This window comes from Amphiura filiformis, chromosome 20 (assembly GCF_039555335.1).
Source record: "Amphiura filiformis chromosome 20, Afil_fr2py, whole genome shotgun sequence".
NCBI classification, from domain to species: domain Eukaryota; kingdom Metazoa; phylum Echinodermata; class Ophiuroidea; order Amphilepidida; family Amphiuridae; genus Amphiura; species Amphiura filiformis.
The window spans coordinates 41,662,417-41,687,914 of record NC_092647.1 but is presented as its reverse complement, the minus strand read 5'-3'; the positions used below and the strand labels follow the sequence as shown (position 1 = coordinate 41,687,914).

At 36.7% G+C, this 25,498-nt stretch overlaps 1 protein-coding gene across 1 annotated transcript in view; it reads left to right on the top strand.

Moving 5' to 3' along the window:
• Window positions 1-429: 429 nt before the first annotated feature.
• The window catches only part of LOC140143092 (mitochondrial coenzyme A transporter SLC25A42-like), a 28,227-nt gene continuing 3,158 nt past the window's right edge, over window positions 430-25,498 (top strand). Inside the window, 6 exon segments of the mRNA XM_072165142.1 lie at window positions 430-548; window positions 11,763-12,022; window positions 15,057-15,165; window positions 16,170-16,353; window positions 19,120-19,236; window positions 21,159-21,313. Coding sequence (XP_072021243.1) covers window positions 11,873-12,022; window positions 15,057-15,165; window positions 16,170-16,353; window positions 19,120-19,236; window positions 21,159-21,313 — 715 coding nt within the window. The 5' untranslated portion in view covers window positions 430-548; window positions 11,763-11,872.

Here is a 25,498-nt window from a genome sequence, read left to right as displayed (position 1 = left end):
GAGGCGTTAAAATTTGATTGTGCATGTAAAGAAGGTGCGCATTATATCACAAAAGATTGTTAAATTAAAAGAATGCGCGTGTAGCAAGCGAAAATTTTGAGTCACCAGCCCTTAATAATTCTATAACCCCCCTATTTCAGGTGTTACAAAATTATAACCCCCCTTTATTTGGTCTAAAAATTCTATGAACATCCCCCCCCCCCTTCCGAAGAAACTGCCCCCCAAAGAAGGTAAAACTATATGAAGAATGGAAGACTTACAGAGAGATAGAAAGAGTGAAAGGCGGAAAGAAATAATAACAGACCAGAGACTGGATCATCTGAAGAAATTCCTCTCCCCAGGTTCCTCTCCCTTCCCTTTAAAAAAAAATAGCACCGGTATTAAAATCCATTCTGATCTCCTCTGGCACTACTAACAGGATGTCAACCTGGAAGTGAATTCGTAATGCACAGTGCTGACATGTGTGACGAAAATTATTTTTGTAATGATTCTTCGATTGAAAATTGCTTATTTACTGTGACTTTTTGCCAAAATGATAACTGATAAAGGTAAGATAATACAGTTGAAATAAATATATATGATCAAAGTGGTGTGTAATGTAAAATATAATGTGAAATTATCCTTTCCAAACTAGCATGATCATGTGCCGTGATGACAATGGATGAGGCTGCAGAATTCGGAAGGCTTATCATCTGATCATGCATGTAATGTTGTATTAAAATTGTAGCCCTAGCCAACACTCTAGACTAACTGCCAGTCCTACATGTATATACGTCGTGCCTATGTATATTATGGACTGGCACACATGCCATTTTGTGTGTCATGACATTGGGATTTCTTCTACTTGAGATTGAGAAGGGGAAGTTGAGTTCACGCGTAACAGCGTAAGCCGTTCGCTTTTCGTATCTCTTTCCTTGTTGGAAAGGTATAACGTGGAGGAGATAGGAACATGTACCGGAAATCCGGGACCTACTCTGCCATGTTTGGCCGAGTAACGGTACATGAACATGGTCTTTTGTGCCTATGTAAATTTAGCCCGAAACATCATGGCCCTGTTCCTTCCTCACTAGGGCCATGAATGCCCTACATGTACGTACGTAAAAACGGGGCACCGTGAATTCACGTCGCGCTGATGACGTCACACTGACGGCATCTATTTATATAGGTATGCCAGGCAAACACATTTGCTAGTCAGCCAAATTCGCCGACAATGTCAATGCATGTTTACATAGAAATTTAAAACAACTGGCGAAGAAGGAAACCTACATAAATATGTTTTCTATACTTCACTTGACCCAAATATATGATTTTTATGGTGATAAGTCACTCGCACATGGAATTTTAGAGGATTTTGATAGCAGTTCCATTAAAAAAGCTGCTATCATAATGAGAATAAGATCTAGAAACACCCCCGAAATGCCGTTTTGGGGAATTTTGGTAGCTGAATCTTTTTGACATTGTTTGATGAAAGTCAATCTTTGACAAGATGTAACTTTGCTACGGAAAGTGCTATGAAAAAAAGGTTTTCAGTTTTGGCTTTGTTTACTCAAGGGATATAAAATGATACAGTTTGATGGCAAATTTGAATTCACCTAGCATACCTAATTTATAGGAAGAATTCAAAACACGGCGACGATAACAGTCACAAGTCTGGTCTTTTACATCCTCAAATGTGCTCAAAATTTACGAACATGCACCAAATATGTTTTGTTTAAGTCTCATCTTCACGTGAGGAATGGTAGGAAGTGGTATTTATGAGAAAAAGTGGTATTTTATGTGTACCCTGGACCAGATATGCTCAGGAGTCTCAGACCTTCGTACGGAGAAGGACAGTGGAAATCGTAGTGACGGAGGTGTGAGTACCTCGGGCTAATGTATACATGTACCCATGGGCCAGGCCATTGGGTTTACTCATCATCAGACTGAATCATTGTCGTTAACTGCACAAGTTATGTGTGCAATTTTAGAGAACGTTGACCGACACCGACAGAGGGTGTCAATATAGGCCTATCGCTTTTGAAAAACAGCGAATCATGCGCATGCTCAGCAGGCAAATACGACGGCGATTTAGTACACTGATCATGCGTGCGATTCAGGTTGCTGCAAAAGCGATTGAGTATAAATGCATCTTTAGAAATGACCGGCGATTGTGTGTTCTCAAGTGGGTTTTATCATGTTAATTCATAGACCCTCCCTCGGGTCCGTGGAGAACGACTGGTAATGTAGATTACATACAGTCGGAGGGCCATCATGCGCGTTTTCCGTTAAAGGTCAAATTATTAACGGACGCGACCTTGGCCAAAATGACCGTCGCAGTCTTGGGTATGCTTTTTTACTTTTCCCGCGGAAAATTTCGATTTGAAATGTATCGTATTATGTGTAGCCAATCATCTTGGGCAATTAACAAATAAGTTTTATTAGAAAATATCTTCACAATTCTCTACTTGATTTCCATTTTGTCTACTTTTGTCCTTAGAATTAAATGATTTTTATGCGTTGCTTTACCTTCAAATTTATTTTCGCTAAGGACTTCTAACCCGGATATTTTCTGTCTTAACGCTTTAATCATTCTAATTTTAGCCAGACAAGTAATTTCAACCTTTATCTATCGATTAGTCTTTGTCCCAAATTTTGAACTTAAAATTCTAAATTGTTATAATAGTTTAAATTGGTTACCCAGATTAGGCCCATCGACGAAAATTAAGTAAACAACTTCATAACAATACCGCGTGACTTGACACCATGAACGAGTACACGCGGCAGGACTTTGTTGCGCCCAAGCGCCGCCATTCATCTGCGTTCAGTGAAATACGCCACGCGCAGTTTAACACTGCTTTCGCATGAACCTTCTCAATGCTGTTGTCGCATGGCCTACTGTTTACTGGTATTTTTCCGTCTTGTAAAATACCCTTTTCATCTCGGCAGGTTTTTGTCTTAACCAACCAAAAATCTTGATTTTTTAGTATGAGGATAATAAGCCATGTTTCTAATCATATGCAAATTCCTGATTTATGAACTCGCACCGTTTTTAAAATAACGCAGTTTTTCTTACTCTTTATCTCAATTCATGACCAAAATTTGTGTTTATGTGCCCATATCATATTCCTTGCAAAGTTACGGTATTTTTTGTGAACATATATGGAATGTTGAAAGCCTTTCTTGTAGTTATATATAAAATATATAGCTATTAGGAGTTGTAGAGAGAAATTTGGAAGCTTTTAAAACTGCAACCCAAACCAAGCAAATTTAAATTTTCGTTGTGCGTATTCATAGCGTACAGTTTAATAATAGCGCGTCAAAGTTGAATGGCCCTCCAACTGCATAGCATTAAAAATCAACCCAATACACGGACCCTCCCAGTCTGTAGGCAATTTGACTTCCAGCTCCCACAAAACGCTGGGAGTTCACTTTTACGGATTTGGAGTCACGCAATCTTTCTATATACCACGTCCGTGTTCTCACTGCCTCACCGTTTGTGTAAGCAGTGGTGTAAGCGACTACAATTACCGACCAATCAATGCAGCTTACGGCGCGGGCGATATTGAAAGAAGCTTCCTTGATAAATAATGAGCAAACATTTGCAAACCGCACGCGCACATGTACGCATATGGACAATAGGACTAAATCAAGTTGTGTGGTTTCTTTACATAACGCGTAATGTTGATCGAGTTCGACAGTAATACAGTGTCTTCTACCATTTATTAGTGATTTGAAACTTTTAAGAATTGAGTAATTTTTTCCCGAGTAATTGAAATGCAAGATATTTTATTTTAGGCTGGGTTTTAGGTATGTTTTTTACTGCTGAGAATTTTGTGCTGAATGTAATATGGGATCAGTTCCTGAAGGATTTGAAGGAAGTGGGATTGGAACATTTGACAAACAATATTAAAAACATTGAAAGAAAGTATATTCAAAATATCATGAATATTGATTTGTTTGTTTTTGTTTGTTTTTAATTCATTTTTGGACGGTGAAGTTATATGTGTCTTCGGTGAAGGAAAATTATACCCTCACCCCCAAAAGGGTACCCTACTATAAATCTAAAAATCATTTTTGAATACAATTTCAAGCAAATTATGCCCATAAATCAGAATATTCTTTTACTTCATTTATAACAAAGTGAAGCTTGCTATACTTTTGGCTTTTCATGGGGACGTAGAAGAAGGAAATTTGCACCCAAAAAGGAGTCAAGATTCTTCATTTTGTGGAGTTTCCTAAAATTCTATCTATGAATAAAAATTGTTAAAAAAAAATCAATTATGTTTTTATTCTATAGTAACTACAGAAGTATCGTGATAAAATAAAGCAGGGGTGGCAGAAGAAGGGACGGCAAAAGAATTATTAAAAATAGACATGATAGAAAAAAAAACCAAAAACATTTGTGCCCGCTGAGAGAAAAAAGTTAACATTGCACGATAATAGTAGGCCTATGCCTATAAAACATACAGTCGGGTCGATCGGAAGTAGGTCTTATAATAGGCCTGCAATTACTTTAGGCATTGCTTGAAGGCGGGTCCTCGTCCTAAAAGCATGTGAAAATTACTGCCGGCCCGCCAATATGCACGGGCCCGTCGTCACATTTTGTCACCAAGTGGGGAACATCCCCCTGCGTAGTGGATAAACAAGTAGCCATTTTCGCTTCTGCTTTCAATATTTGCCAGACTTCAAACTAAAATTTTACACAAAATAGTGCCAAAATGGTCCACCAAATCGCTTCAATTAGGTCTTCATTTTGCCAAAGTTTCTTACATCCCCCTCAGACACCCCCCTGTAGTGCACAAACAAGTAGCCATTTTTTGCTTTCGACACTTTCCAATTTATGTTAAACACAATTCAGGCCTCCAGAAAATTTTCTGCTGTCTGGGAACTTAATGACAAGTGCTGAAAATTTTCTGTGAAATAACTGAAATAGGCCTATGTATGCAGTAGCGACATCACGAGCGCTGGCCTTGAAATCCTAACGGCCGGGGTCCAGGGCCCGCTTAAGGGCCCTGGAAGCTCTCAGGGTTTAGATGCTCTCTCGTGCAATCTGAGCCTTATTTTGGAACAGTTTTCTATAAAAATTTACATCCTTTTCCACAAAAAACACAACTTAAAATTTCAAAGTATTACTGTCAAAACTCAAAACAATTTTGTATTTATTTTTTAACATTTTTTTAGAAGTATTTTGCAACTTTGAAGAACCACTGGACCTATTCTGAAGGGTTAGGATTATTCACAGATAATTTGAAAAAAAAAAAAAATGGAAAAAAATTACGAAAAAATTACAGTTTGTTACAGTTTGTTTTACCTCTTCATCTATCACATATTATAAATGCATGGAAAACCAATGCAGATATCTATAATATGTGATAGATGAAGAAATAAACATTAGTTAATGGTTTGCATATATACAGGATAACAAACTGTAATTTTTTCGTAATTTTTTTCAGATTTTTTTCTAATTTTTTTAAAATTAACTGTGAATGATCCTGAAGTTTCATAATAGGTCCAGTGGTTCTCAAATCGCCGAAAACTTTGGAAAAAAAAAAAAAAAAAAAAAAAAAAAAAAAAAAATTTTTTTTTTTTTGCAATTTTTTTTTCTGTGACCTCTGACCTTTCTGGGAACGCCGTTCCCATGTTCCCGTGGTTTTTGGGGGCCTGACACAATTTATATTTAATGTAGGGAATACTTGTCCATTAAATTAGCACGAAAGGCTTCATAAACCGCCCATTTCACAATTTTTTTCGGCTTTTCAAACTAAAATTGTACACTCTAGGCATAGTGTCAAAATGGTCCACCAAATCGCTTCAATTAGGTCTTCATTATGCAAAAGTTTCTTACTTCCAAGGGGGGAACATCCCCCCTCAGACACCCCTCTGCATTGTGGCCAAACATATTACCATTTCCGCTTCTGTTTTCAACATTTCCCAATTTTTGTTTAACACAATTTATAGGCCTACAATAATAGGGAAAACTTGTCCACAAAATTCGCGCAAATGGTTTCATGGACCGCTCATTTCACAATTGTTTGGGCTTTTTCGAACTCAAATTTTACACTCTATAGTGTCAAAATGGTCCATCAAATCGCTTCAATTAGGTCTTCATTTTGCACAAGTTTCTTACTCCTCAGGAGGAACATCCCCCCTCAGACACCCCCCCTGCGTTGTGGTCAAACAAATTACCATTTTTCGTTTCTGCTTTCGACATTTACCAATTTTTGTTAAACATGTTATTGTTTAAGGGCTGGGGTATGAACGTTTGGACAGTATTTATTTTGGGACATTAGAGCACATCAGACATATCGAATTGCATTCTGAATACGAAGAATGTCCTTCTGATATCACATAATTTTGATTTTTTGAAATTGGCAATTTAATACACATTTTATGGCAAATCATTAAAAATTGATATTTTTGATATTTAACAGTACTCGAAGTAAACTTTACAAATCTGATGATTTATACTTAAAGTGTATGTAGGTGGGATGAAAAGCCGACGATCAATTGAAAATTTTGACCTTTACATTATTGGAGATATGGATTTATTTTTCCAAAACACCAAAAAAAAAATAGGTCTTTTTGGGAAAAATCCATATCTTCAATATGAAAGGTCAAAATTTTCAATTGACCGTCGGCTTTTCCTCCCAGCTACATACACTTTAAGAATATATCATTAGATTTATATATATTGTGATTTTCAAAAAATGAAAATTATTTGATATCAGAAAGACATGCTTCGTATTCAGAATGCAATTCGATAGGTCTGAGGTGCTCTCATGTCCCTCAAAAAATACTGTCGAAACGCAATAAACGCTCATTCTAGATCCCTTAACACAATAAATGTATAGGAAAAACTTGTCCAAGAAATAAAAAAAAAAAAAAACCTGCGCGAAATGCCAAGAAGGTATGCCTCGATCCCCAAGGTGTCAAATGAAAACAAAGTCCCCCCCCCCGGCTGATGCAACATGGTTCAGCTATATAGTGACAACCGCTCTTGTAGGCCTATTTGGTATGTCGGCACACAGACGGCTAGCGGCTCGTCGGCAATCATTGACTCTTATACACCCCCCTAATGAAAAAGGTCTGGCGACGCCCCTGTATCTATGAATAAAAATTGTAAGAAATTATTAAATCTGGAGCTGGGGCAAACATTTTTTACTCAGTCGTCTCGAAGGGTGGGGCAAGCAATGTTACTTTTTCCAGCCGAGAAGAGGGGGGGAAGCAAGCGATTTTGGTCACATATTCGTGGGACGTCTTCAGTGCCGCCGAGAGCCATTACGGGCCCGGGGGCAATGTGAACACATGGGACCCTTTGATCAGTGATGTGCAGGACTTCATAAACAGTGATAGGTGTGTGTGTGGGGGGGGAGGCAACAGTGGCGTGAGTGGTGAGGGACGGAGGTTAGTGTAAAATCCTTGAACATAATGTTGCAGCGGAGCAAAAGTAGCATGTTTAGCTGCCAATAAATCAAATATGAACATTGAAGGAGACAAATGGCAAAGCGCGCACAAATTTGCAATTCTAAAGTGGCATTTTGCTCCCAGATAAAGTTTCTCTTAACAATTTCCACACGAAGTGCAAAAAAATTGCCAATTTTAAGCCAATTTAAGCTAAAATGATCCAAGTATGAATCGTTAAGTTGGTCAAAATTTGCAATTTGAATTAGCGAGTTTTGCTCCCAGATTGGACTTATTGAAACCATAGGTATTGAAACAAACTCGTATGCGAGCGCTGGAAAAATTGCCAATTTTAAGGTAAATGATCAAATAATAAACTGATGGGCACAATGCGGGCAAAGCGCCGCAAATGTGCAATTAGTGTTCCCACGATTAAGCTGCACTCTCCTGATTTCTCAAAGATTTCATTATATCGAGGATGATCAAACAGAAAATCAAGTGAAATATTTATTAGAGGGTGTGCTTCAAAGCCTATCTTGATTTTTTTTTTTTTAAATGCACGCCTCTTTTCTTTTGCTTTTTTTACGGGCCCGCTATTTGTTTGATTTGTATGAGCCGTACGCGTAAGAAGAGCAAAGAAAACAGACCTTATAATGGACCCGTGCAAAGAAAAGAGACCGTAGTGGGCCCGTAAAAAGCAAAGAAAAGATACCATAGGTCCGTAAAGGAAAGAAAAGAGACCTCAGTGAGTATGTAAGCAAAGAAAAGATACCTTAATGCTCTGCGTGCTAGCCATGCGCTTCAATGGAAAAAGTTTTGAAATATTTTCTCAAAATATCAAGAGCTATCTTAAGAACTATATACTGGATCAATACTAGGCGTGTTTGTACTCATTTTAATGCATTTTTAATGCTGATTCCAAGTATGGTCATGAAAATTTACATTTCTGAAATTTTTGAATTAAAAAAAAAATTGAAACTTGTTGTCTGCAGTCGACAACCGCGTGATGAGAGTTAAGGGATCTAAAATGAAGCGTTTATTCCGTTTGACAGTATTTTCTGTGGGACATGAGAGCACCTCAGACCTATCGAATTGCATTCTGAATACGAAACATGTCTTTCTGATATCAAATAATTTTCATTTTTTGAAAATCACAATATAATACAAATTTTATGACAAATCATAAAAATTTGATATTTTTTCAAATTTTGGATATATAACAGTCCTCGAAGTAAATTATATAAATCTAATGATATATTCTTAAAGTGCATGTAGCAGGGAGGAAAAGCCGACGGTCAATTGAAAATTTTGACCTTTCATATTGAAGATATGGATTTTTTCCCAAAAAGACCTTATTTTTGTTTGGTGTTTTGGGAAAAAAAATCCATATCTTCAATACGAAAGGTCAAAATTTTCAATTGATCGTCGGCTTTTTATCCCACCTACATACACTTTAAAAATAAATCATCAGATTTATAAAGTTTACTTCAAGTACTGTTAAATATCAAAAATATCAATTTTAATGATTTCCCATAAAATGTGTATTAAATTGCGAATTAAAAAAAATCAAAATTATTTGATATCAGAATGACATTTTTCGTATTCAGAATGCAATTCGATATGTCTGATGTGCTCTAATGTCCCAAAATAAATACTGTCCAAACGGGGGTATGAACGTAATTTTGATTTTTGAAATTCGCAATTTAATACACATTTTATGGCAAATCATTAAAATTGATATTTTTGATATTTAACAGTACTTGAAGTAAACTTTATAAATCTGATGATTTATAATTAAAGTGTATGTAGGTGGGATGAAAAGCCGACGATCAATTGAAAATTTTGACCTTTTCAGTATTGAAGATATGGATTTTTTTCCCAAAACACCAAAAAAAAATTAGGTCTTTTTGGGAAAAAATCCATATCTTCAATATGAAAAGGTCAAAATTTTCAATTGATCGTCGGCTTTTCCTCCCTGCTACATACACTTTAAGAATATATCATTAGATTTATATAATTTACTCGAGGACTGTTATATATCAAAAATTTGAAAAATATCAAATTTTTATAATTTGTCATAAAATTTGTATTATATTGTGATTTTTAAAAATGAAAATTATTTGATATCAGAAAGACATGCTTCAGATTCAGAATGCAATTCGATATGTCTGAGGTGCTCTCATGTCCCACAAAAAATACTGTCGAAACGCAATAAACGCTCATTTTGGATCCCTTAAGGGACCCATAAAAAGAAAAAAGAGACCTCAGAGGGCACGTAAAAAGCAAAGAAGAGATACCTTGGGCCTAATGGACAAGAAAAGAGACCTTTGGTGGCCCAGATATAGTAAAGCAAAGAAAATATGCCTTAATTACAAGGTATCTTTTCTTTACCATTTACGGGCCCCTGAGGTCCCTTATCTTTGCTTTTACTGCCCCATAGTAAAGTATGTTTTCTTCAGTCGGACAGTGGTGACATTTTTTGCACTGGATGTTATTTAATTGTCTTTAATATGTTGAAATTTGGATGAAAGTTATTTCGATGAGTAGACTGTATCTTTTGATTAAATTTGCCTATTTTGAACAGTCTAAAATTTTATTGAAGTGCAATTTTAGCAACAATTTTGATGCAATTGCCCGTCGTGATCACCTGTGTTTACTTCCGAACCTCCATTGATTTACACAGTGTCTTACTTGAGAACTCTAGCTTCAAATTTGCACACGATAGTTACACATTCGATGCCAGAGTGTTTCAGTCGGACAGCGGTTCAATCTTTTGCACCGGAGGTTATTTATTCTGCTAATGTTGAAATTTGGATGAAAGTTATTTCAATGAGTCAACTGTATCTTTTGAGCAAGATTTACCTATTTTGGACAGTCTAAGATTTTGTTGAAGTGTAATTTTAGTAACATTTTTGATGCGATTGCCTGTCGTGATCGGATGTGTTTACTTCCATTGCTTTACACGATGTCATGCTTCAGCGAATCCGATTAAATTTTGAATGCAATGGTTTCTAGCCTACATTGTAGAATGTGAAGCTATCGGTGAGCAAATTCTTGGCTAGACTTCTCGAGCAAACAGTGTCATGCTTCAGCAAATCCGACTTGAATGCAATGGTCTCTAGCAACGAATGTGAAGCTATCGGTGAGCAAATTCGTGGCTAGACTTCTCAAGCAAAGCCTCACATTTGAGGCCAGCATGCTACAGCATGTCCACCTTGAAATATGAAGTAAAGTATGGGCAGTAAATTACGCATTTTCGGCGCATCGTAATGTCAAAAGGAAATAGCACGCTGCTAGCCGCACACAAATGCATGAGCGTCTTAATACACGTTCCCCCATGTTTTGGCAAATACTTCATTAATCTGAATCTAAGTTCACTGTAAAAATACAGGCAATGTTCGGTTTTATACCTTTCATTTTCCTAAAATAGTATGAAATTAAACATTTTCTCACGCTCCGTACACTTAAAATTCATTAAGCGGCGCAGTTGTCCCCATACCTTGCCGCCCTGATGTCTTCCCCCGAATATTTGGTATACCAGCTACAGAAAGGAAAAAGAAGCCCAGGAGAAGGAAAAAGACTGGAAGGATTGAAGAAAGTGAACAGGATACACATGACAAAGCCAACTATATTATTAAATCAACAGACTGACTAAATATTTCCATAAGATCTTTCTTTTACTGCCCCCCAAACAAAGAAAAAAAGAAATTTTCTTTTTCTAAACACCTTGATTTGGGTATATAAAATAGTGTAAGAGTGCAAAATGAACCCAATGTGTATCAATTTTCACTTCAAATAGTATGAAACTGAACATTTTAGCGTGCTGCACGTGCATATCCCACCAAAAACTGCTTCAGTTGGGCTTTCATTGAACATTTTTCAAACTTTTCCAACTAAGATTTTTACACAATAAAAGTGTAAAAAGTATACCAAATGCCTTAATTTGGCGCTTTTTTTTGCAATCACCTTCCCCCTGCCGCCCTGTGTCAACGACATGCCACTTTCTGCGTCATATTTTACACACCTTGTGTCCCCTCATGATAAACTTAGATTGACTCCCTTGCTGGAGACCATTGCATTTGAAATCTAGTCGGATTCACTGAAGCATGACACAATGAAGTTCAGAAGTAAACACAGCCGATCACGACGAACGATCGCAGCTATTTGTGTTCAATTTTGAACATGATTTGGAACTTCATTATTGTTTTAAAGCTATGCAGATTGGAGGCAATATTTGTAGAACATGGACTCCCAATTTTGAAAAAAATGGGTGTTTATGTTTGCAGAATATTTTAAAGTCTGAGTATATGTGTATGTCAGGGGTAGAATATTTTCTGCTAATTAATTTGACTAAATTGGATATAAACTTGATCTACTTGCAGACCTGTACAAAGAGAAAAACTACTTCATGACCCAGTATTATGCAGTATCCGTGTAGTTATGTGAACACAACCAAGGTGTCATCTTTGCAAGCTAAACTTTACCAATCATTATGACAACGTCGGAGAACAACAGTCATCACGAGGGCGCTATTCACCACGAGGACCACCACCACCTGTTGGAAGTGGCAACCTCGGCAAAACACTTGGTATCAACATCAGTGCAATCTTCTAGTAGTCATCATAAACATTTCAAAGCTGCAGTAAGACTATTTTTGCGTACTCTCAAACAAGATCTGTTTATGACAAAGTTTGTTGTGGGTGAATTGTTTTGTTATTTATGACACCTCCCTCAAAAATGTACACATAAATACCATGTTAATTATATCAAAATTTCCCATCACTCATATACAATTTAACACTTTATAACTTGTTTGATAGTATTTAGTTTCAGAGATGTGTGATACCACAGAAATGAACAAATGAGGTATAGTTAGGTTATATAAAATAATCGCGAACACACTCTTGCTGCAACTGTGAGTTTCATTGTTTTATACGATAAAATTTTAGATGTTATCCTGCATGTGTTGTCTTCCTATAATTTCCGGCTTATTATTATTAGTGTCATGCTTGAAGGAGTAAAGCTGAAATTTTAATGAAACTAGTCATTAGCATATTTTATTACTTCTAAAAGTACATGTACAGTAGTACTGCTTTTTCCGCGCCATGCTGTAGTAGTTTCATCTTGAGTTGTAGCTAAAAAGCAAGACTAGGAGAGATTTTGGCTTGGCTGTATGTGTCAGTGTAAATTTACTTGGCCGTTTGTACATCCCCATTTTCTGCTTGCTTCCAGCATTCGCAGGCATGTATCATTTTAAGCTAGTTTGCTTTGCCTGTTTGAAGTTGCAATTTCATTATTTTTAATGTGTCAGTTGCAAAGTATTAGGTCACACATACAGGTGTAAGCCCGTCCATTTCTATATTGAGTCCCATGTGTGGAGAGCCAAAAACTGTAATATGTGCCTACAACTACTGTGAATTTGTACCATATACGGTAGTACAAAGTGACAACGCGCGCATACACAGCGCATAAACAGTGCGCAGTGCTGCGTCTCTGCTGCAGGTATGCAAGCCTTCAAAGTCGGCACAATGTGTGCGTCCGCGTCGGTACTTTGTACTTCAGACTAGACAGACTGTAGCTGTATATAAAACATAAGGACACACTAAAAAACAGGTAACATTGATCGCAAAACTAAGTTTACTGGATCAGGAAGGATACCATTATGATCTATTATTATTTGAAGCTGAAGCTTCCTCAGTGCATTTAGGGGAGGGTTGGTATAGAGCTCCAGAGGTAATGTGTTCAAATCGCAAGCAAGGATGATTTTTCAATCCTTGGCCACTCCACTTACGGGAAAGAATTATTTGCAGTCATACCAGTAACCTCAGTAGTTCTGTCTGGTGCAAAAGTATCAGGGATTCTTAGTAGCCACTAAAAGCTCAACACCAAGCAAGAATTTATACGCCAAGGAAATGTCAATCAAATTAGACTGGGGACTCCATTTAGTCCAATAGGAAATCCACTCAATTGGATTGCTACTTATGGGCCCAAAATTGAATAATTGGTGTCTTGACTTGAGGTATGAATGCACAATGTGTTACATGCACAATGTGTTACATGTACATGCTGATTGTAAAATAAAACAAGCACTTGAAATTGAAGAATGGCTGGTATTCCACCCTTACATGAGTGACACACATGAATAGGCAAGACCAGTCTAAAACACAAAATGTTTATTTAGTTTCTAATTCTTGCAAGTTGTGTGCTTGTTGTATTTCTACCAGTTGAGCATAAAATATTTTATTGTTAAAACAGACCTGTTATTTTCTGAAACATTGAGTGTATTTTCAACCTGAATTCAATGTAGCGATATCTGTGAATGTGCATTAGCTTCTTGCTGCTTATATTTCTTTCTTTTTTTTTCAAGTTATATGTCATTGCATTTTAAAGAATAAAATTCAGAGCCCAATGATAAACTGCATGACAAACATTCAGATTGTGGGAAGTTTTGTGTTAAAAAACCTTTGTTCTGAGAGTGATATAACAGTTTTGTTCAGTCATACATGTATAAACAATATTAAGAAAAATAAACATGATTTTGGTAATTCAGATGAGTCATGCTTCACATAAAGTTTTGAAAACAGCAAATTTTATGGACCATTATAGAAAAGTGCACTTCGAATCCATTGGGCTCTGACAAAAAAGTATAGAAACCATTTGCCAGATATTGTATCAGATTAGATAGAGAATGTGGACCAAGTAATCCTGTTTGGAAGAAATGCAAGATACATGTTGGCTTGAACCCAGCATCAACTTATTGCTGTGCGTCAACTGTAGCATGTATGTGCATAATTGTATTTAACTGGTATCTGCCTATATCAAACAGGGGATCCAAGTTTTTCAGTGTAAGTAATATCCAAAATTATGAGTGACATATCCTAGTTTTACTCACACAATGTAGTCTTTTGTCATTTTGGTTATGGCTTTTTCAAAATGATGACAGTCACCCACTGTTTTTCTTTCAGCAGTTGTGTCATTATGGTGTTTGATGCTTTTAAAGGTTGATTGTATGATCTGGAGTGTAAGTTGCAGAGTATATGACCCAGTGTTATGCTGAAAAGTACCAAGTACCTTTGATATGAGAACAGAAGCAAATATGGATACCAGCCATCATACTGATAAAGCCATTGTACAAGTTGGTAGAAATTAAAACTCAATTTAAAAGTAAAAACTAGATTTGTCACTCATAATTGTATATCATGTGCTAGAACTTTACGAAGGCTTCTATTTGTACATTATCACTAAAGTATTATTGCACTGCATACAATATATGAAGAGCTTATTTCCAAACCATGTTAAGTCCACAAACACATGTGTCTGATTTACCTGTGCAATATTGCTATGGGTTGTGATGCTATTGGTATTATAATTTCAGGTGGATGCACCATTACAAAGCACACAGTGGATGGATGCACACTTGCACAGTAACAATACTGTGTGAGGCCTTAAGATTCCAAATGAGAACAATAGGGTGCATATTGTTAACCAGCATTGTTGTGGTAAATAATGGCTTGTTGATGGTACAACTCATTGTTGCTAATGTCAAATTTGTCAAAAGTATAGATTGTGATTGTATCACACAAGTAAATGAAAAACTTATGGTTGTGGACTTAACACGGTTTGGAAATAAGCTCTTCATATTATTAAGAAGCAAAGTGTGCCCTTTTGATTTGCAGGAATCACCATGGAGGAAGATACTAATGTCACTTGTAGCTGGTGCTGTTGCAGGTGCCGTAGCAAAGACGGTCATTGCTCCTCTAGATAGAACCAAAATTCTGTTTCAAAGTAAGTCGGTAATCGTTTGGCCAATTTCCCTCAAATAAACAAAAGATTGATATACATATAACTAATGTTGCTTCTGACAAGGTTGGCTGAAATCAGGAATTCACAATGTCATGATCCACTTCTATCTGGCACTGTGTCTTGTAGTTAATGGTATATTTGGTAGTAAAGTCCTTAGGTGCCCGTTTTGTGAGAGTAAATTCATTACACTATCATTTCAGGACCTATTCCATATGGCATACTCCTTTAAAAATTTAGCCTACATGTCCCCCATTATAGGTCTAATGACAGGGCCACAGTGTGGCAATTAATTGTCAGATTTGTGTATGAAAATCCATGGTTTTAATTAGCAAGACATCACAATTTTCATGTCCTCAAAATCCAAGGGTCCACCCTTGTGGGTAAATATGAGTAGGGGTGCGTAGGTGTTTGCCAGCAAATGAGGACACACTCGTTTTTCACATTTAAACCTTGGACTTCTCTGCAATGGGGGACCATCCTCGATTCAAGGAAGTCTGCAAACGACCTCAGTTGTATGTCACATGGATTTACATCCTTTTTTACGAAACACATCCTCTATCTTACATGAGATATAAATTATATGTGAAGTAAAATTTCTTATACACAAAAAAAATGGCAGAAAACTTCCTCGGTATGTCGATTGAGAATGGATTCAGATGGCTGCATTTGGATTGCCTTAAACGGTGTCCACGTTTATAGTCTATTACAAGTGAGGGTGTATTTGTGTGGTGGGATACATCTATTTTCATCTGCAACAATGGACTTTGGGTCCATGTTTTATGAGCACACTAGAACTGTGGATGTCCTCACTTACAAGACCTATTCATTTTAGGCTTAATATTGATTAAACTGCAGATGCCTTCTGTAATTTTACAGGTTTTATACATAACTGGCTGTATGTGATCAAAGGTTTAGCAGCTTGTCCAACAAACCTGTGTATTTCTCTTAATTTATTTATTATGTTGTTGTCACCTATATTTTCACAGCTTCAGACATGCAGTTCAGTGCTAGGAAAGCAATAGAAGTACTTACAAATGTTTATCGCAAACAGGGATTTTTCGCACTCTACCGTGGCAATTCAGCAACAATGGCCAGAATTATACCATATGCGGCAATACAGTTTACGTCGCATGAACAGTACAAGAAACTCTTTAACCCTAACAATGCACCGTGAGTATTCACATATACTTTGATCAGCTCGTAATCGGCGGGAAATGTTAGGCTTTTACCACTGCCAAAAAGTAGATCCACGTTATGGGTGATCATAGTTGACCTGTCGGCTCTATATTTTGCGAGTTAAGGTAGTATGAACGGCTACGGTGTCATGCTCAGATTTGCTTGAAAATGATACAGAATGTGGAGATTGGTGAGAAAAACTCACCTGCCAATTTTTTCCAAAAGAGCGTTTTTGACTTATGTAATTTTTTGTGATTGGAAAACTCCATAGACTTTGCACACAGCATGTTTTTGGCATGTTGCCAAGTTCTTCAAATCAGCTTAATTTTTGAAAACAAGTAATTTGTTTAAATGTGATTTTCTCTCCTTTATACCCAATGCATAAATCTGTTTTTTAATTTATTATATTGCAAAAATGCTACTTAATAAAGGACAGCAATTTTTTCCAAGATATTGGCCTTAACAAAAGGAGATATAAAATGGTAATGTTAGTACTTTTTTCAATTTTCTTGACTTTTTCTAGAAACACTAAATTACCTAAATTCTAGAATTTTTTAGAGCTAACTACAGGTCCAATTTCAACAAACAAGGTGTCATATGAAAGGTAATCAAATTTAGAAAATTCTCTCGCCAGCTTTTTTTAATTAAGTGTTTCTATTGTAAGTTATAGGTGTTTCTAAAATTCCCTAAAATCAAAAATTTAAAAATTTATTTTCTAAAAAATTAAACACTTTATCCAAAAAAGCTGGCGAGAGAATTTAGATATTAAGCTTATACACCATCCCTGAAAGTTTGGAAACCATAGCATACTCCATGTAGGCAAAAAAAATTATTATGTGGAAAAATTTAGGTAATTTTCAAAAAATAAAGAAATACATAAGAAATGGTAGAATTTTTGTGAAACTTTAAAAATAGGTGGAGTGAAGACTTATCTTTAGTTTGTTCTAAGTTTTAAATTAATACACAATTCCAATTTGCTATTGTGGCTATTTTGCTGCAAGCTTGATTAGCCGTTCATACTACCTTAAAGAAAGTAGACAAAGTATGTCTTGAATTAACAATTTGTGATGCTTCTCGCAAGATGTCCCAAGACCATTCTCAAAATAAAATATATTGATATTAATCCGCGATGTTATAAGGCCCGTCGATTACGAGCTGATCAAAGTATAGATGATATGAGTCAAAATTGCGATGCAGTTTTTGTCGAAATAAAGCTATATATGTAAATCCCAGCAAACTCAAAAATGTTTTAAAATGTTGTAAATGTGTTTTGGTAAGTTTTCAAACCATGTTTAATACTAAACATTTAAATGCTGGGTTATATAAAGGTCATTGAAATACTTTTAGAACATTATGTATCAAAAACAAAAACATAAAAACATTTTTAAAATGATGTCAAAATGTTATTTCAAAATATTGTTTAGTAATTATTTTATCAACACTTAAATATCTTTGTGTTAGAATGTTTTGAAGCAAGTTTTCAAAAACGTTTTTGAATGTTTTTTACCCGATTATACTCTGTATATATCCAACATTTAAAATTGTATAGCATTTTGTGTGCGCGGGGATGGCACATACAGAATTTTTATTTAATTAAAAGAAAAAGAATCTTGTTTCTCAAATTTTTATTTTACCTGATAAATTACTTATTTTGAATATTTCCATAACCTCTATTTAGAGGTTAATAACTGCGCATTGGTTATTTGGAGGGCATTGTGAAAAATCTAAATATTTTGCCTTTGGAACCGAGGAATATCCTGATGCCCCGAGGGATATTCCGAGGTCCAAAGCAAAATGTTTAGATTTTTCACAATGCCCAACATATTAATGATGCAAAGTTATTAACCACATTCATAACCGTCACTTTTATCTTTTAACTTTACAAAATAGCACAAAATTTTCCTCAAAAGTTTGAAAAAATAAACAATTTTTACGTCTTCCCTTTCCCAAAATCGATCAGGCTAAAACAAGACAACCAATGACAAAAGTGTGTGTCAGAATCTGTGCACATATGATAGCTTATTTGTCTTGTTTTTTGGTGGTTCTAATTTATGTAATTTATTTTATTTAGTTTGATTTTGTTACAACTTCATATAATTGTCAAGGAAAGACTACATTTCTAGCCTTCCAGCCATTTCCCTTCATAATGTGTCTGTTTTTATTCTTTGTAAAGTAATAGTTGTGTTGCATAACTAATGAATAAAGCAATTAGTGGCTTTCGTCATGAGTAGCTCTGACTTTTTCTAAATTTAGCAGATAGGCAAGGTTTGCTTGTTTTCTCTTGACAAGGGGCAGTCTTCAGTGAACGGCTCTTCAGAGCCAGCAAACCTTTAAAAAATAAAAAATAGCAGATAGGAGAGGTCTGCTTGTTTCTGTAGACAACGGGCAGTCTTCAGTGAACAGCTCTTTTCAGAGCCACCAAAACCTTTAAAATTAGCAGATAGGGGAGATCTACTTGTTCTCTGTTGATAAGGGGCAGTCTTCTGTGAACGGCTCTTTTCAGAGCCATCAGTAGGCAAGGGGCGGTCTACATGTCTCATTCTTAGGTACTTTGTCCTGAAGAAGTCAGAGCTACTCCTGACTAAAGCTTGACAGTTCTAAACTTGTCCTATGGCTTAACCCGCTAAAAAAACCCACTAATTGTTATGAATTCCTGTCGTAAAAGCCTATCCCACAATTTGAATAAAGCATATTCCCTCAAAAGTGTAGTGTTTTGATGTTATTGTAAAGTAGTTTTCTTCATCACTGTTTCCCCTACAGGAGCTTACAGCCTTTCCCACGTTTTGTCGCTGGATCACTAGCTGGAGTGACAGCATCAACAATCACATATCCACTAGATTTCATGCGTGCAAGAATGGCAGTAACTCATAGAAAAAGGTAAAAACTGGTTAGGAATAGTAAGTAAGCCCACTCAAATTAAGAAAGAACATAAAATCTATACAGTGACCGCGAAAGATGGGTGACTGCTAGTAAGCTAAATACCTATGAATGTGGACTGATACCAGGGGTAGCATTAAGGTCAGAAAGTCAGTCATTTTCACCCCTGAGCTCACAGAAAATCCAAAAATGGGAGGGGGGGGGGGTGAAAATGAAATATCAGGGGTGAAAAATATTTTGCAATGTATTGACCATATACGTTCCACAGATTCCTTGTCGAAGTTACACGTAGTGCAAAACATATTATAATTAATATTAATTTATTTATATTTTGTCAACGGTGATGGTGAATAAAACTTTATATTTGAAAATTGAGACTGTCAGTGTGTATCCTGTAACTTCCTGCCTCCAAATCCTCCATTGATACAATCATGTTTTGAGTTGTTGTAATGCCAAATTCTGACTTGGCATGGCCTGTCACAAGCACTCCGATCACTTCAATGCTGTGCTTTGTGATGGAAAATCCAAGGAATATTGGCAATGGCCGGTTGCCAAAAGATTTTAGACAAAGTCGCGCAAAGTTTTCAAAAGTAAGTTGCCTACTTTTGGTTTCAATGGGGTGCAAGCTATCGCGTGAGCCGGGAGGTATTTTTACCATAGCAAATCACCCAATTGGGAGTGAACACCAGGAAAACCATGTATAAATGAAAACGAAATTAAAATGACTAGTTTGCATCTGACCTGCGCAGTACAGCATTTTTGGTCTGGTTGACAGGACGTTATACGCAAACTAGTCTTTTTAATTCGGTCTTCAATTAAGTCAAAAGTACACCTTACAGTTGATGACCAGGGTCACTAGAGATGGTACTCAGGTACACAAGTAATAAACCAAAACAAAAAAAATTAATCAAAAGTGTCAAATTTGGGCCAAAATGCTCATTTTTTGGCCCAAAAATGAGCATTTTGGCTCAAATTTGACCTCGCAGATGAATTCATCAAGTCGTCGTCATTCTAAAAATGTATACCTTTATATTCTTTAGACCAATATTTTAGCAGTTATGAGGCCTGAAAGTTTTCCATAATTCCAGGGTTAAGACCACCCTTAAAGCCATATCATAACATTTGCTGAGGAGAACGCCCTCAAAAAAAATTTAAATTCAGGTGTTTACACAATTGTAATGTACTTTAGTAAACAAAGATTCTCTGCAAAAATCAAGCCTTTAGGTGCTGTAGTTTTGTCAAAATCCGAGATTTTGAATAAACCGCCTGAATCAGCGCTTTATTATTACGATAGAAATATTAGTCGAACGCGTATGCGATGTCAACACAGTACTACGTTACACGGGCGTATGGGACACACACACACACGCCAGAGGGTCGTACCATATTACAACCGCCGGCGTGACATGCATTGGTGCTAGTTGTAAATTCCGATTTTCTTTGCTTTACCTCACTTGTTCGGCTCAAAATTAAAGGGGGACATATCTGACAGTAAATGCTAATATTTTATTGAAAATTAATACTAATCTATTTTTAAAGAAATGTTATAATATGGCTTTAAGTGTTTTACGCCATTTACAATGTAGGGGGTAAAATTTCTATTATCCTATGCACTACGCCAATAAGGGGTGAAATTTGCTACCCCTAAATATGCCATTTAGGGTCGAATTTTGAGATGCTGTGACAAGCATGGGTACCCGGTACCACTTCAAATGCGAGTGAACCCATTGACGTATTCAGTATTCAAAGATGCAGGCTGATTTTGGTGCTACATCTGTATAACGCTGCATCCATGGAATAATGCCTGAAAGTTTATGGGTTATCCTAGGCAACTGATGATAAAGTGTTCAGAGGTGTTGCAGGTATTTAGTGCACTGTGATTCACCTGTGGTTTTGTTTGTGATTTATTTTCTGCCATACAGTAACTACAAAGGCCTAACTACCATATTCATGAAGACTCTGACTGAGGAAGGGCCAGCTACGTTTTACCGAGGGTATCTACCCACAGTACTCGGGGTCATTCCTTATGGAGGAATTAGTTTCTTTACATATGAAACCTTCAAGAAGAGACATAGAGGTAAGAAAGATTTTCTTTTTTCCAGGAACAAATAAAAGGAGCAATGAAGCTCTGTAAACATAACTACCGACTTGACAATAATTATTCACGAAGTGCCAAGAATAATCTGAAAGAGGTCTGCGTAAATTGTACGGGTTACATTTTTATTTGGGTGTGTCGGGAGATGGTGTCAAATAATTTTTGGCCCCCACATATATGTGGGGCTTATGTTATCATCCAGATGGTTGTTTGTTCCCTTTGCTTGCCTGTTTGTTTCTTTCTTTCTTTGTATCTTTGTTTGTCCGGGCGGAAGCAAATTCATTAATCCACTCTGCAGCTCAAACGCCATGGCCGATCAACTTCAAACTTGGTACAGGGATAGGATATGGTGGCCTCATGTGCTGTATAGTTTTGTGTCGCATTATTTGCATATTTATGAATATTAATGAGCTCATTTGCATATTTTGCCTTCATTTCCATTAATCCACTCTCCAGTTTAAACGCAATCACAGATCAACTTCAAACTTGGTATTGTGATAGTATATGGTGGCGTTATGTGGTGTATAGTTATGTGGGGGCCACCTTAATTACGAACAGCGTAATTCTAGTTGATAGAAAATTTGCTTTCCATGAGTTTACATTATGGTGCTCATAATGTGGTGAATTAGCCTAAAATGGCGGATTTAAGGAGACTGAAGTTGAGATTCGTGGGGGAAAAATTTCTGAATTTCTGAATATCATTCTGATATTATCAAATTTATTGAAGTTTGAGGTGATATGTACTGAATCTAAATACCAAGTGTTGATCAGAACTGAAATGTAATGTTTTAATTTTGTTTGAATGTGGGATGAGCTTTTGAAAAAGTGGCTCTTAAAGTGGTGAGTTCATGTGACAACCAGCAATCTGCACGGTTGTTTTTGTACCATAAATTTATAACATTTGACCCCATTGTTTGTTTTGGATGTTTTATTAATCTTTGAGTTCTTACCGTTGACACAATCTTTTTACATACACCAGTTTTTAGTGCTGCAAAATGGTGAAACCATTGTTAAAGTTTTGTGAAAAGTGTGAAATTTGGCTCAGATGTAGTATTCAGTCTGGTGAACATTTCTAAGGGGAGGGCCAAAAATATTTTGTCCAACATGGTCGCCATAGAGGTCATCGAACTTTATACAGGGAAAAAAATTCAAGGTTGTTCAAATTGAGTTATAAACCATGCCAAAGTGTTCCTCTGATCACAAGGATTCAGAAAAAGTATAGTTTCTCAAGTTATAAGCAATAAGGTCAAATGTCAAGGTTAGACCTCTACTGGGGCTAAATTTGAAAACTTGCTCCGATTGTTGTCAAAATGGTCTCAAATTCTTCCTCTCGTCATAATAATTCATAATAAGATTCCCAAGGTTACACCAACAAATCGGTCAGTCAATAGGTCTACATGTATCTACACGTTTGATATGGAGCTTTATGCAGGCCTTGCCACCGCTCGACCAAACTCAATTTTTAGCGAGCGATTTTCCACTCACCATAGACCATAAATATCGCTCGCTGCGAATCACCCAAATTGAATCTAATTAACATTCAAGTTTTAGCCCTTCCAATGTATTCAATTTATCATAATAAATTAGTCTTGATATCTGAAAGACAGGATGTCAGCAGTGCGTATAAGTGTGTCATACTGATTGCTCTTTCAGACCTAGAGAGTGATTCACCACTAGCGAGTGATTCGACCACTAGCGAATGATTCGATTAAAGCGCAGTGCAGTGCAGTGCATTCGATCACTCGCATATCACCAAGATAGCGAGCGATTGACCACTCGCCTTTGAAATCTAGACGGCAAGGCCTGTTTATAATGGTCTTAACCTATTTGCCTGGGAAGCAAACTTCCTACATATGTAAAACCTATCCTATTATGGACTAGTATGCTGAGAGGAAGAATTTGAGACCATTTTGACAACAATCGGAGCAAGTTTTCAAATTTGGCCCCTGTAGAGGTCTAGCCTTGACATTTGACCTTTTTGCTTATAACTTGAGAACCATACATCACAGATAGGTCAAACTATACTTTTTCTGAATCCTTTTGACCAGAGGAACACTTTGTCATGGTTTATAACTCAATTTAAACAACTTTGAATTTTTTCCCTGTATAAAGTTCGATGACCTCTATGGCGGACATATTGAATTGTTCACCAGACTGAATACTACATCTGAGCCAAATTTCACACTTTTCACAAAAATTTAACAATTTTTTTGCCATGATTTTACCATTATGCAGCACTATTTGAATCTTATACCAGGCCACTATGGCAAGATCCGGGGTCAAGATGATCCTCATTAGCCCGTTTAATGATGACTTGTGCACAATTTAATCAGAACTCAGAAGCCACTGGATTTTAGAGGCTCCATTCATGTATATTATTGTTGGCTCTTAGCGGAGCTTGATGGTAGCCATATTTTACCTCATTTTTCGGCAACTTCCGGCGCTGCTTTTTTATACTAAGGCTTTTTTTGTGTGTGGTATTTAGATATCAAATTGGGTTCTAAGCTTTGCTGAGTTATTTTTCAATCGATTGCACTCCTTTAGAGGTGAATTTGGGGTGGGGAAAGTACTTATTTTGAAGTGAGAAAAGTCAAAAGTCGTCAAGAGAAACAAGTCATTTCTATCTTTTGCTTGGTTCCCTGTATGCGCTAGAGATTATTTTGGTCTGAGTAATTTAAGTTGCGAGATCATGGCGGGAATTGACGGATTGCACTATTTTTCTTTGGGAAAGTGACCTTTTATCATGAATTTTTGCGGTGATCTCACGTGGCTAGAAACATGATTGGATGATTCCTTTGTCCAGATTGTTTATTGAGTTCTCGGGAGTTTCGTCACCATGGGACAACACTTCAAAATATTTAGAGACCAGTGGCGTAGTAATTTAGTTAAATTAACGCTAAATAACCAGGGTTGCCAAAAAAAATTCAGCCCGAATCAAATAATCGAAAAGTCGCCTATTATTTTTTTCTTTACCCTTTGTATTCTATGGGGCAGGAAATTGTCCCGGTTAAAATCTTCAAAAGTCGCCCAATTGGGTTACCAAATCGCGGGTTTGACAACCCTGAAAACAATGTCTCGCCAACGAAGGTCACAGCTGGCATTGTTTGTGCGGCATGCTTTTTACCAGCGTGGGGTTGGGAATTCTGAAAATCTGTAAAAAGGGTGGGGGTTAAAATTTTGTGGAATAAATGGTGGGTTTCTAAAAAGCGTGGGAGCAATATATAAAGCGTGTGGGTAACGCTACCAATTGAAAAAATATATGTAATAAAGTAATTTGATGATCTGTTGAAAAACATTCATATTTTCTTCATAAATCTCGAAAGAAAATGTCGGAAATTAATTTGCTGCTGTTTTCAATTGCATTTACGTCACCCATAGTAGAATCGACGCTACCGTGAATTTTATGAATGAATCAGGAATGAATATAATTTTCAGTCTCTACACCAGCCGCTTTGGTCCGCTCGCTCCACACTAGAAGTGAAGGGACCTGAACCACAGCGGTTGTGTAGAGAGTGATGAGCATGACGTAATGCAATTAATTCAGGATGTCAGCCCTCTACCATTCGCACATGTGTTCACAATAAACAATTCTAATGGCGAAAGTCGTAGTTTTTGGAAAGATTAAATTGCAGTGATTCAGTTGTGCAAATAATGTCGCAAATGTTTCAGATGAAGAAGAAAATCATGAGTATTTGTTAGATGAGGATAAATTCTGCATCAATTCGGATTCTGAAATGGATCAATGGTGCAGATAGTGATAAAATGGACCCGGAAGTGACCGAATTTGATTAAAGTAATGTTGTAAATGTAAGCATAAGCTTTGGATACAAACACTGCAAAAGAGTGAGGGTTTGATTTTTGTCTCGTCTGAACTATGTTTATATCTGGTCTCATGTACCGATACCTCGTTCAGGACGGGCCTTAGTAATCACTATTTCTGTCTGTCCGTGTGTGTGGGGGAGGGGGAGGGGGCGCCGGGCGTGTGTCCGTCCGGAGCTGTATCTGGGGAACCGTAAGACCTCGGGGGGCGTTACTTGGTGGGAGGAAGCATATCCAAGTTTGCTCAGAACCTTATGTTTTCGGTGAATGCGAAAATCAGCATAAATTGATAGCAAGATCTGAAGATCCGTTGGGCGCATGGTAACGAAACCTGGTGGCAGGAACGAT